Genomic DNA, 14,136 nt, shown 5'->3' on the forward strand with positions numbered 1-14,136 from the left:
ATAAACAGTTCACTGTCCCTCAGACTATTGGAGGGCCGGACTATAGTAAAAACAAAAACTCACACTCTGTCTCCGCCCCTCAGCCCATTTGCCAAAAGCAGGCCGGCGTATAAACCTAGCTCTAAGACATCAGCCATCTAGGCTCCAACAAAGAGGGAATACTTCTCTTTGACAAGTATGACCTTTCTATTAGTAATCTGGATAATCACCCCTCTGATACCCTACTGTAAACTTGTCCCTTCCATTATCTCATCAACACTAATATTCAGTCTATCCTTATCTACTGATTATTATTATTATATATTATATACAAGTATGTCCTTTAACTTTAAGAAGGCTTGAATTGCTTTCTTATTTTTTTCAAGCTACCATCCAGTATCTCTTCTTGCTTTCACTGCCAAATGCTAAGAACATTTAAAATTCTAATGACTTTTTCTCAATACTCACACTTCTCTACCCCTTTGAAGCCTCTGACACTATCAATCATCCTCTCCTAGATACTCTCTTCTCTCAAAGTTTTTTGCAATGTGGGTCTCTCCTTTTATACATGCAAATTAGGCAAACTCAGATCTTTGGAGAAAAGGAATTAAAGGCCAAAGAAAAACTAAAGAACACTGTGAAATATAAAACAGGTAATTTTGATTACATTAAATTAAAAATGTTTTGTATATACAAAATCAGTGCAGTCAAGATTAGAAGGGAAGCAGAAAGCTGGAGAAAAAAAATTTATATCCAGGATTTCTGATAAAAGCCTCATTTCTAAAACATATGGAGAAGTGACTCAAATTTATAAGAATACAAGCCATTCCCCAATTGATAAATGGTCAAAGGATATGAACAAATGCAAAGAAATTTTCAGACAAAGAAATTAAAATCATTTCTAGTCATATCAAAAAATGCTCTAAATCACTATTGATTGGAGAAATGCAAATTAAGACAACTCTGAGATACTACTTCATACCTTTAAGGTTAGTTAAGATGACAGGAAAAAATAATGATGAATATTGGAGATGTGGGAAAACTGGGACACCTAATAGATTACTGATAAGAGTTGTAAAATGATCCAACCATTCTAGAATTATTCTAGAATTCTTGAAATTATGCCCAAAAGGCAATAAAACTGTGCACACCCTTGGATCCAGCAGTGTCTCTATTGGGTTTGTATCCCAAGGAGATCATAAAAGAGGAGAAAGGACTCACAAGTGCAAAAATGTTTATAGTAGCCTTTTTTGTATTAAGAAGGAACCGGAAAATGAATGGATGTCCATCAAATGGGGAATGACTGAATAAGTTATGGTATATGAATGTAGTGAAATATTATTGTTCTATAAGAAATTATGAGCAGCCTGATTTCAGAAAGGCCTGATGACATACACAATTGACACCTACTTCTCCCTGAGAAAATGGAATAATGACCTAAATAACTTTTAACTCCTCAAAAGAAAGATATAACATATTTTAAAGAAGACTTGAAAAGTCACTTGCCTACATCCTCTACCTGTTGACCTAAACACTAATACTGCAAGAAACACCCTGAATAAGGGAAGAACAAGTTTCCTAACTACTGAAAGGCATCAACAGATAAAGTTAAGACATACAACTGTTGTTTTCCATTTCCCTCATTCTAATTTGAGTTCATTCCAAAACAACGTCTAATCCTTGATGTAAATATCTTACTTCTAGTAAAATGTTAGAGGCAAGTAACTTACTAGTCAGCTGGGGGAGGATTCAATTTTTACTTGATATAAACTTAGAATTAGGATTATAGCCAGCTTCCTTGATTTGGTGAACTAGGAGTAAGTATTTACATATGAAAGTTATTGAGTAATAGGACTGCTAATTTATTCAACTGTAAGGAAACAAAAAAGAAAAAAAAATCACTTATCTACTCCTTTTTCCTAATCATGTCAAAAAATGTGAACAGAGTTTTAAGCATTACCTCCTTCATGATAGCCAATCTCCTTTTTCCAAGAAGATCAGGAGTATCCTGTTTCTGCTTTTTCCATTTTCTCTTCAAAGCTTTCTCTTGAAGTTCCCAATGGGCAAGTGCTCTATTCTTTGATTTGTGTAGTTCATGACGACGTACCTGATATAGATGAAAAAAACTTCTGTTACAAATGAGCATGAGCTCAGCCAGCTATTACCATCCTGCCAAGGTCAGCATCCAAATGACAGCTGCAGCAAGCCACTGAATGAGTAGAACAATTAGTATATTTCATAGGACTAGCTGCATTCACAATCCAATATAGGTTAAACACATGAAATTTTTCTAAACATATTTCCATATTCATCCTGCTGTGCAAAAAAAAAAAAAAAAATCAGATCAAAAAGAAAAAAAAAAACAAGGAAAAAAACAAGCAAACTATAATAAAAAGGTGAAAATATGCTTTAATTCACATTCAGTCTCCATAAATCTCTCTCTGGATGTGTATGTAGCTGCATTCTAATCTGCTTGCTTACCTGACAACTGACCACAGTTCTTGTCCTACATTATCCATTATTTCATTCCAGTGTTTTATAAATTCTATTTTTTAACTGAGTTAGTTATTGAACTAAACAATACTATGATTTACTAGTGGGAAACAGAGACTACATTCAACTAGTCTACGTGGGCTGCTTTTCACAATCAACTTTATATAAAACAGAGAAGTGTTAGTTCAATAGGGAATAAATGGGCTCCTCAGCCACCCTATAAGCAGAAACAAATATAGCGAAAATGGATACTATCCTAAGGGAGAAAAGGAAGAATAAACAATATGAAGACTCTATAGTAATTCCTTGCAAGAAATTGCAAGATATAAGCATTTCACTACAGGTTTCTCTTTCCTAATGCTCCTCTATCACCTCCTCTGCCCTGCACACTTTTTATGAACCTATGTAAAAAATTATTCTAGTGACCATAAGCAGCTAAAAGGCTATTTCAAAAGCAAGAAATTTATCCCGGAGCCTCTTCAACTTTTTGTGGGAAAAGCAGTCACACTTAATATAGCAAGAGTCTCCCTGCCCATAATTCACCTTACTTTAGTTATACACTACTCAAAAGAACAAATCCACAGGTTAAAAACAACTAAAGAATGAATTGTTGGTCAATCAGCTTTTGAAATGTGATGACACTATTTCAAGGCCTAAGCAGTGTCTTCATATAAGCAAGAAAACATTTCCAGATGATCTGCAAAAGGAGTATTACTACATCCAGTGAGGCTTGATCTTCGTTCCAATTCTTCATGACTTTAAAGTATATCTAGATAAGTATATTCATGACTTTAAAGTATATCTAGATAAGTTTATAGGAATAGATGAGTTACATGGGATGTGCAGGTATACAGATTGCAAACTAAGGAACAAGGCCCTGTTGAGAAAACTGAATTGGAGGGCTTAGAAAACACTAACTATCCCAAACCCTCCTACAAGCCAAGAATTTCACAGCCACTCAGCCATGAACGGACAACAAATATTTCATTGCAAACAGCTGCAGAACTCATACCCAGATCCAATTTAAAATTTCATTTTACCTCCCCAGGAGAAAAGAATCCACCTTGGATGGTATACAAATGTTGTAGGCTGCTTAATGGAATGCTTACAAAGAACACATACTGGTTTTTGTGTGCCAGTCTGAGTATTAAATCTATTCCAGGTTGATATATAATTTCAATGGGAAGGATTGGAGAAGCAGTTTCATGAAGGTGATAACAGGATTCTTTTTTTCTGAAGATTTCATTAGTTTTCCTCTCTCAAAAAGAGAAGTCTCCAATTGGCTGACAATAGGACTTACTGTTATGATCAATTATATGAATAGATCATTATGAACCTAATTTTTAGCAAGGATTAAAACAGAATTAAAGTAGGTACAGAAAAACTATGCTAAGTCAGTTGCCAAATAAAATTAAAAGGGTCCCAAGATCATATATTTAGTTGTAGGGGACCTTAAATATAATTTAGTCCAAACTTCTCATTTTATAAAGAAATTAAAGCTCTAAAAGATTAAATAGTTTGCCCAAGATCATACAGACTTGGAAAGACAAGTCTTACAAAAGATTCCCACAGGTCTTCCTTTCCTCTCTTCCCACTCTACTCCCCTAGCAAATTCATTAAATAAGACACTTAACTATCTTCCAATCTTTTGTACAACTACCTGATCTTTGTATACAGAAAAGAAACACAAATTTAAACAGAATAATGTGCTACAACAGTTCTATATAAAAAATATAGCCCTACAATATGAAAGCAAGAGATACCATAATATCTGTTTTGCATGTTGGAGAAAAATACTTAAGATATATTAAAAAGTAGATTTTTTTCTTCTCTTCTTAGTGTTTCCTGCTTTGTGAAGAAAGAGTTTTTGTCTGAGGATTTTTCTTTCTTTTGAGCTTGCAGGTCAGAGGACACTCCTTCCCCCCACACATTCATCTTCTCTTTTTCCTGACGCTTAAGAGGCTTAGAAACTCATCTTGTTTTTTCTGTGTAAGTAGAACTTCAAAGTTCCTAGGACATATCGGTGAGAAAAATCTCTTTATTGTTTTAACCTGTCTTCCCAGAGATAAGTTTCACTGCAAGTTGCAGCCTCTACTTCTGTTCCCGATATTTTTGCTCTTTTTCATGATTCAACTTTTGTGAACTTCAACTTGTTCATTACCCTTCTCGGTTATTTCTGACTTGATTGTGAGATATATGATTTAAAAAGAAAAGTTGCCAAAGTTAAGTTCTGAGAAATCTGAGAATTTTTTTTTTCAATATATGCATACTGGAATGTGAGCTAAAATTTCCCCAGTTTTATCACTCTTGTTATAATTCTGTAGGTTACTAAATTTACCTTTCCATTTCTAAATAATCTGTAAGAGTATGAATAATTGGGTACAATTTTCCAAGATACAATATTACTAAAGCTAAAAAATCCCAAGTGCATTAGGCTTTAAAGAATAGGCAAGAATTCAATAGGCTGGGATAGTGTGTGGTAATATGGCCATTCTAAGGAAGGTGTGCTAGCTGCTGACCTCCCTGGAAAAAGTTAAGATAGTATCCAAATCAACCACATCAGAACACCACAGAACTCTTTATAGGCCAGAACCTCTACTCCAATAGCCACTGAGCAGCTTGGAAGATCACTCCACTGGCTCCCTTGCTGTCATATAAATAGTAAAGTCTTACAGCCTTTCAGTTATTTTCCCCCACTTCATTGCCAATCCATGCAGTAAGCCATCATTTATTATTATAAAAGATTCACCTAAGCCTTAGAGATTTTCCCAAGTCTTCATCCCTTCCCATTTGATCTGCTGTCACTTTGTTCTACCTCATTCTTTTGGCAATCAACCATAGTTGCTGTCCTAACTCACCTACCTTCAAACTTACCTGCAAACTTAGTTTGGGCTCCTGTTTCTCTATTAATGCAGCCTTCTCAGTGTCATCTATGTGGCTTTGCTCATTTCCACAGGAATGGTGCTTCAACCATCTCTTGAACAATTGGGAAGGCTGAACTATTCCTTGAGCAGACAGCTCAGCTGTGGCAGGGGCCAAAAGGGCCTGGGTCACTAGGCATCAGGCAGCAGCAGAAGGGATGTGTGTGTGTGTGTGTGTGTGTGTGTGTGTGTGTGTGTGTGTGTGTGTGTGTGTGTTTCCCACCCTTTCTCTAACCTTGCTTATTTTCTCACAGCACCCACCTCTCATGGGTCCTCCAAAGCAGCTACCTTTGAGTGTTATACCTCCCAGCAATAGTTCTCACCAAGTCTCAGGGTTAAGGAAAGGGAGATAGCCAGGTGGCTCAATGGATAGTGCTAGACCTGATCAGAAAGACTGAAGTTCAAATCCAGCCTCAGACACTTATTACCTGTGTGATCCTGGGTAAGTCACTTAAAAGATCTGCCTTTAATCTATGGAGAAGGAAATGTCAAACCACTCCAGTACTTTTGCCAAGACAGGAGGGGTCATGAAGAATAGGACACAACTGAACAATTAAACAACAAAACGTATCACTGTTTTCAGTAAAGACAAATCCAGCTTCATTCAAGCCCCCACCATTTCCCATACAGAAACTGACATAGTCACTACTCTTATCTTTCCTATCCCTGCCCCTGCAATTCTATACACTTGGCTCTGGACTATTTCAATATGCAGAAACAAACAAAAATCTCACTTTGGACAAGATGACATTTCAAGCAGTTGTCTTTCTGATTTAGTTCAATCAACAATCATTTATTAAGCATCTACTATATGCAAAGCACATCATTAGATGACAGAGGTACTGTACTATAGATACTCAGGAATTCCTTTAGTTTAAAACAAGACATGACAAGGAACTTCTAACTATTCATTGAATTCTCAAAAACAGCGGAAGCAAAGACCACAGGATCATATCTAGAGTTCAAAGAGATTCTCCAAGGCTATCTAGACCAATCTTTCCATTTTTGGCCGCAGAAACCAAGACTCACCCATCATTAAATGATCTGCTCAAAGTCACTCAGATAGAAAGTATCAGAGGCAGGATTTGAATTAGATTCCTTAACTACCCTCCTTCCAAAGGTAAAAAGTTAAGAAGCAAATCTCTACTTCTCTCATAGAAGAGTATACAAATCTAATCAATCTTTGCTAATGGTGAACATATCATTTAAAAAAAAATCATTTGCGAGCTTTCTTATTGCAGGTATTTAATATAAAAATGGTTTCTCATGGAAATGTAAAGAGAGATCTGGAAGCTCAGGTCTTTGAGTAAATGAAATAGAAGAATTCACTAATTTGGGAGAAAGAAGAAATTCAAGAATAGTATGTCTTGACAAAACACCAACAATGTAGAACTATATATATATGAAGAAGATAGGTGTTCAATATTATATAAAGTGCACATTTGTTATTTCTTGATATATGAATAAAGAATCAGCAATACAGTGTCATCAAAAACAATTAAAAAAAAAAAAAAGAGCACCTAAATGTATGCAGAACACTGTGGCAGGCATCACACAGAGAGGCAGGAGTAATACAGCCCCTATGCTAAGTGCTGAATGAGTTCTCTAGACTCCAAGAGCTACACAAGTTCAGAGGAAGTGATGGTTGAGATCACTGGAATTCTCACAGAAGTGGGATATGAACTGGATCTCAAAAGAAGGGTAAGACTTGGAGGAAGGTCGGGAGAGACATTTCAAACAGGAAGAATAATCTGAATAAGAGACATTAAGGTGGGAATGCATTTGTGGAATAAGCAGATCTTAGAGTTAGAACAGAGAATTCTCATAAGGGATTACTATGAGTAATAAACTTGGAAGAATAAGGAGGGGACCAAATAGGCAAGGGCAATGCAAAGCTAGACAAAATAAGATTCAGAACCCAATTTAAATCTATCAGTTATCTTGACTCAAGCCTGGATATTTAAAATAATTGATTTGTTTTGTATAGACATATTCTCAAGGAATACTTATTGAATAATAGCTAGAAGACATTATCATTTAGTTTTGTTGTTTTTTTTTGTTTTTTGCTGAGGCAATTGGGGTTAAGTGCCTTAGGGTCACACAGCTAGGAAGTGAAAAGTATCTGAGAGCAGATTTGAACTCAGGTTCTCCTGACTTCAAGGCTGGTACTCTATCCACTGTGCCACTTAGCTGCCCCCTATCATTTAGTTTTAAAACAAAAACACTTCAATGGAACGTGTTAAATATAAATAACTTTAATCACTTTTGATATTAAACTTACCAGGTCTTCAGGAGTTGCTCGATGTACTGTTAAATCATTCACGGTACTCTGTAAAGTTTTTTTAAAAAATTATTAAATATATAAAATTCTAACAAAAATAAATAAGTTAGTGTTAAAGAAAACTCTTTTTGGTAGTAGGTATCTGCTTTCCTCATTTTAAAATAAACACAGGCCCTTTTGAGTATACAAAACCTGTTCAATGAGCTTATAACAGAATAAAAATAAAGAGTGAAGTGGGCTAGTATTTTATTAAAATTTAACTTAAATTTAACTAAAATGGCATTTTCAAGCTGAGTTTCATAGAACTGTAGGTCCTAGGAGACAATAAAAGCAAAATGGACCTTTCAGACTGAAGTCAGTTGTTATAGGAATTAATATGAGAACAAAACTTCAAAGAAAGTTGATGATGATAAAAGTTTTTTTTCCTAAATTCAGAGAATAAGTTTTATTCTTCCTTGGCTTAAAACTAGCTTATTTCTTCCTACTATAAAATGAAAATTTTTTTCAAAAAGAATTAGAAAAGTACAAGGCATAAACTATAATCTAATGAAACTAGTTTTGACAATCATGACAGTACTGAAGCTATACATACCCAAGCATATACCATAACTGTACTGAAGTTTTAGAATAAATTAATGTAAAAAAATTTATACCTTTACTTTATAAGCAGTCGCCTGCTATCCATTTATTCCAATAATGCTACCCATAATTTGAACATCACTGGAATTCATCTTTTTAAACTGCCATTAGTCACTTTACATGAAAACTGGTTTTATCAACTTGTATTCAACCCCTAAAAAATTACTATCGAGTTTGAGTTTCTACCTCATTCAACAGATTTGTCATGAAACAACTTTTGATTGTTTCTAAAATTTAAATATACTTTTAAAATTATGTGATACAGATTCAGAAAAAAAGAGGGCTTATTCTAATAATGTTTCTAGGAATCACAACTTGGAGAAATGTGCATATAATCTTCTTAGGTGACTAATTTTTTTAAAAGTATTTTATTTTTCCAAATGCATGCAAAGACAGTTTTCAACATTCACCTTTTCAAAACATTGTACTTTTCTCCCTCTCTTTCCTGTAAGGGCCTTTAAATGGGTGGACACAGTGCATCGGGAGATTGAGGCCTGGAAGTAATTTCTGTGGATATTAGGACTGCCCTTGGGCGGGATCCTGGCCATATTGAGATAGTTTTGTAATGGGTGACTCTCTCGCTGATTGGCTGTGTGTGTGACCTCACAGGCCCTATGTAAGCCCACTGCAGGCAGCAACCGCCCTCTTTAACCTGGTGCTCTTCACTCTGGCTCCCTAGCCTGGGTGGCCAAGCCAAGATGGGTAGCCAAAAGAGGTAAGGGTTTTGGTAGTGAACACATGGGTCTTCTGACCAGGTGTTCACCAGGGAACCAACAAGTCAGGGCATCAGTTAGGGCATTATGTGAGTAGGTATAATAAAGGCTTTTAAGATTACATGTGGTTGTTCTTGAGTGCGCTACCGGTTACTAAGCTATAGATTCAAGAGATTGTGGCCAGAGACCTTAGAAGGCCTCAGAGGAGGCGAGCCGGGTAGAGCTCACACTGCAAAGGACAGTGGTCAAAGGTGCTCTGGTGGGTCTAGGACAGACTAGTAATTGTAACTGCCAGGAGAGCACGCTACACTTTCCCCCTCCTCAAGATAGCAAACAATTCAATATAGGTTAAATATGTACAATTCTTCTAAACATATTTCCATATTCATTCTGTGGCGCACACATAAAAAAATCAGATCAAAGGGGAAAAAACCATGAGAGGGAAAAAAAAAGCAAACAACAAAGTGAAAATACTCTGCTTTGATCCACATTCAGTCTCCATAGTTCTTTCTCTAGATATAATGGCACCTTTCCATCAAAGTCTATTGGAATTTTTGAATAAGGTGCTTATTTTAAAGGAGACTATATACACAGTATGTTTTAGGAGTGGGTTTTTTTTGTTGTTGTTGTTGTTTTTGGATTGGTTTGTTTTTTCAGACCTAACCTGTAATTTCACTGATTTAGGGAATTGCCTTCCTTCAAGTCCCAAATAAAATCCCTCTTTCTATGGAAAGCTTTCTCTGGTTTCTTCTGTTTTCCCTCTGTTCATTATTTCCAATTTATTTTGTTCATAGCCTGTTTGTATACAATTACTAACATGCCTTTTCCATAATAAACGGTAAGCTCTTTGAAAAAGGGGACTGTCTTTTGTCTTTCTTTTTTTCCTGTAATTTAGCACATAGTAGGCGCTGACTGAAGTTGCCTCATGTGCTTCTCAGGGCCTTTTAGCACCAGAGGTTATCCATTTTTTATCACAAAGTACAGTTTATATTCAATAGCATGCTCTATCTCAATGACACTGTCCACTATCCTGAGTAATCCAATGTATGACTAAGGCCATGGAATCACATGTGATTCTCCAAAATAATGCAACAACACCCCACCTAGACTTACATCCCATTCTTGCTTCAATGGAGTTTTCTTCTTTTTAGCTTTCAGCACTTTTCTTCCATTTCCACGGGGACCAAAGCGGCTCAGCCTCACAAATGACATCTGCAATGAATAAGATATTGTAAGCTTTAAAAATACAAGATGTTTTTGTATTTTTTCAAGTGAAATAAGTATTAAAATTTTCAAGCATCAATAGAATAAAAAATTTTCAATGAAAACGCACCTGCAAATTAGAAGAAAAAAGACACAAAGAAAAAAAAGAGAGAGAAAGAGGGAGGGAGGGAGAAGGGAGGGAGGGAGGGAGAGAGAGAAAGAGAGAGAGGGGGAGAGAGAGAGAGAGAGGGAGAAAGAGACAGACAGAGAGAGAGAGAGAGAGAGAGAGAGGGAGAGAGAGAGGGAGAAAGAGACAGAGAGAGAGAGGGGGGGGAGAGAGGGAAGGAGAGAGAGAGGGAGAAAGAGAGAGAGAGTGCTAGATAGTACAGTGGAGACAGTGCTGGCCTAGAGCTGTCTTCAACATCAGCAACAACATTAGCAACAGTACCAAGCACAGTGCCTTGTAAAATGTCTGTTTATTTGGACTCTTGAGTTGCTGATCTGCATTTAATGAAGGAGATTGTAATATTGAGATTTTTACCAAAATTCAAAGGTGCAAACCAAAAATTAAAATCTCCACTTCTTCACCCACAATAAGTGATTTTAGGTTGTTGTTTTTGTTACTACTTAAAAAAAACTAAATTCCACAAAGGCAAAGTAATGTGTTCAATATAAAAAGCAGGGGCAGAACTGGACTAGAGCCTGGTTTTTCAGGACAAAAATATTAATAGGAAACATTCATGGAGGATCACAAAAGTTCTGTATAAAAACCTCAGACAAGTCTTGAAAAGAGTCACAGGTGCCGAGAGGTATGGTTGGCTGGGATATAGAACATGAAAAATCCTATAAGATAATGCTAGAAAGAGAGAAGCAATATTGTGGATTATAAGAAATGTCAGGTTAAAGTCTTTCTTTTTAAGGAAAGGCAACTGACATTTTAGATCCAATGTGACTTTGAGCAATTCACCTAAACTTTCCGGGCTTCAGTTCCTTCATCTGTAAAATTAGGGGCAGTACTAGAGCTAGGGTGGCTTCTCTGTTCTACATCTACAATTCTAATTCCTATGAACTGGGAATCTATGAACAGATATAAAGACCTTTATCTCTGAAGATGATGGAAGAGAAAGGTCAAGAGCCTCAAAGCACAGGATCAATCAGAAGGCTATTCACCTGTAGCTCAGACAAGAAACCAAGCCTAAATTAAGACAGCAGCAGTATGGAGAAAAAAACAAAGGGATGAAGGAGAAACAGATTTCAAAACAGGACTGAGAGAAGGTAATAAGCTTAAGCAATTCCCACTTTGGAGAGAACACTTTCCCTAGAGTTGGGGAAAGGGTGTCACATTGGTTAGCAGCCACATTGCAAGGGGTTAAAAATTAAGTAGAAGTTGTTGAGGAAGTCTTTACACTACTTTTTCTAAAAGTCTAGCCATGAAAGCAAAAGAACAATAGTTTCATTAGAAAGATTTCCAAGATCTCTTCCAGCTCTGAAAGACTGTTTCTATTCAAATCCACTCCAAAATACACTTCTCAAAAATATATCATTTAATTCCACTTGAGTTTGCTCCTTTAAGCATTCAAATTATATGCATACATATATGTTGTGTATACATAGATATGTGTCTACATATGTATACACATACATACACATACAAACACACACACACACTCCTCCAAAAACCTGAGAAAGCCCCCTAAATGGGCAAAATCATGACAACATTCTTCAAATAAAGGAGTATTTCCATGGATCTAAAGGGTCTATCTTTTACGAAAAATTCTCCTACTTTATGCACAATTCTAAGGACCTTAAATTGAAAGAGGAAATGTAGCTAAAGGACAATATAAAAATTTCTGATATGTTTCTCACTCTACCAAAATAACTATAAGCATATTAGTAAGGGAGCATTCAGACATTAAAACTATTTTTTAAAAAACACAAAAATTTAAAAAAGCACAGCAGTTTAATGAAATTTAGTTTATCAGCAAGTTGTTCTACAAATTCTCAAGCCCTAGAAAGCATCTCTGTATTCCTACACAGCATAATAATTGATAACAGGCAGAGAGGTACACTGAAAGGATCATAGATTTTGAGCTGAGAAGTGGGGTAGCTTGAAGGGACCTAAAATACAAGTTTGACTATGTTACCCACTCCCTCACTCAATAAACTCCAAGTTTTCTACCTCTAAGTTTACATAGGAAGTCCTCTGTTTGGTAAATGTTCAAAGTTCTTTGTTCTATGAGCCCCTCTTACCTTTCTATTCTTATACCCAACCATCCCCAAGTACTCTGTGTTCCAAAGACACTCACTCTTTGCTGTTCCTCACTCATTCTCTACACTTCAGGCATTTACATGGATTGTCCTTCAAGTCTGAATTCTCTCCCTTCTTCATCTGTCTCCTATTAAATTCCAGCTGAATTTCTGCTTTCTTCAAGAAGACTTTTTCTCTCCCCCTTAATATTAATGCCTTCCCTCATCTGATTATCCCTAACTAAACCTATATATCCTGTTTGTGCATGGTTGTTTGCAAGTTGTCTCACCCATTATGTCTAATCTGGAGAGCACGGACCTTTTATTTTTCTTTGTATTACAAGAATTCAGCAAGGTGTCAGTGCTCAATAGGTGATCAATAAATACTTGCTGACTAAATGACCTCAGAGGCCAACAAAGGTTCTTAATCTGGGGTTCATGAACTTTTAAAATATAGATAGATAGATAACTGGATTTTTAAAAAATCGATTTCCTTCATATTTCTACATATTTTATAGTTAGAAAAAAACCACCATTATTCTGAGAAGAAAACCATCACAGACTTCTGTACACTAACAAAGGGGTCCACAGTGCACAAAAAAATTTGAGAATGGGCATAATCCAATCTTTTCATTTTGCAGATGTGGAAACTGAGGCCCAGGGAAGTTAAATAAGTGGCCCAGTCACAGAGTTAGTAAGTGAAAGTATGTATCTTCTAACTGCAAATCAAACCTCAATCCCTTTTACCAAAGGACCTAAGGTAGAACTCTGCTCTAATGACGCCTAGATGGACCTCAGTTACAAAAATGAAAGGAAGGTCCTCATAGATAAGTCTCCCAGGAATCAGTACCTCCACATAGGATCCCTAGAATGCATCGGAACCGCTTCCCTTGAGCATTATCATTATGCTCCAAGTCTCGCAGAATCTCAAGTAGATGTCACGCTGAACTCCTTACTCCCCCAACCTAATTTATTGTTGCCAAGTCCTTCACCTTTTCAATGTTTCTCCTTTAAAACCCCTTTTCTCCCCTAACACTGCTGGTTTTCCAATAGCTCACTGACTGTTCTCCCAGCCTCAAATCTTGCTCATCAGCCTAAATTGTAGTTCTCAAGCACAGGTTTGATCCTATTTTCCTTCATTCAATAAACTGGCGGTTCCCTATCACCTCCAGGATCGAACGCTTCCAGTCTTCTTACCCCTTTTATCACCCTTCCTAATTTGCAGGTCTGTGACTCGGGCCTCCTTGCCACTGCTCGCACAAGGCTGGGCCTTTTCACTGGCCCTCCCCCACACCTGGCAGGCTCCTCTTCCTCATCTCCGCCTTCTAGCCTCCTCGAGTTCCAGCTAAAATGTCATAGTCTACAGGAAGCTACTCCCGGGATCTTCTTAATCCAAGTGCCTGACCTCGGCCGATTATCTCCAATGTATCCTGTGTGTACACACACAGTTATTTGCATGTTGTGTCCCATAATCAGACTGCAGTACATGCATACATCCTTACATATCTTGTTTGTAGGGACATGTCTACCACAATGAGTGATATATATATATGTAAATACATATGCATATGCATAAATATACATCTTATTTGCAAGTTTTTCCCCACAACTTCTGTAATATATGTGTGTATATATGTACATATATATATTTTGAAGTTAT

General features: G+C 36.5%; 1 protein-coding gene across 4 annotated transcripts in view; it reads right to left on the reverse strand.

The window, feature by feature from the left end:
• Positions 1-14,136, reverse strand: part of SPICE1 (spindle and centriole associated protein 1) — a 62,851-nt gene that overhangs the window by 42,573 nt on the left and 6,142 nt on the right. For 3 of the 4 annotated variants that reach the window (XM_074301206.1, XM_074301207.1, XM_074301204.1), the window contains exons 2-4: positions 10,140-10,238; positions 7,675-7,722; positions 1,940-2,086 (exon numbers count right to left, since the gene is read on the reverse strand). In XM_074301206.1, the coding sequence (XP_074157307.1) occupies positions 1,940-2,086; positions 7,675-7,722; positions 10,140-10,238 (294 nt within the window). Of the gene's footprint in view, positions 1-1,939; positions 2,087-7,674; positions 7,723-10,139; positions 10,239-13,673; positions 13,907-14,136 lie in introns of all 4 variants that reach the window. The other variant, XM_074301205.1, reaches the window with a different exon arrangement.

This window comes from Sminthopsis crassicaudata, chromosome 3 (assembly GCF_048593235.1).
Source record: "Sminthopsis crassicaudata isolate SCR6 chromosome 3, ASM4859323v1, whole genome shotgun sequence".
Taxonomy (NCBI): domain Eukaryota; kingdom Metazoa; phylum Chordata; class Mammalia; order Dasyuromorphia; family Dasyuridae; genus Sminthopsis; species Sminthopsis crassicaudata.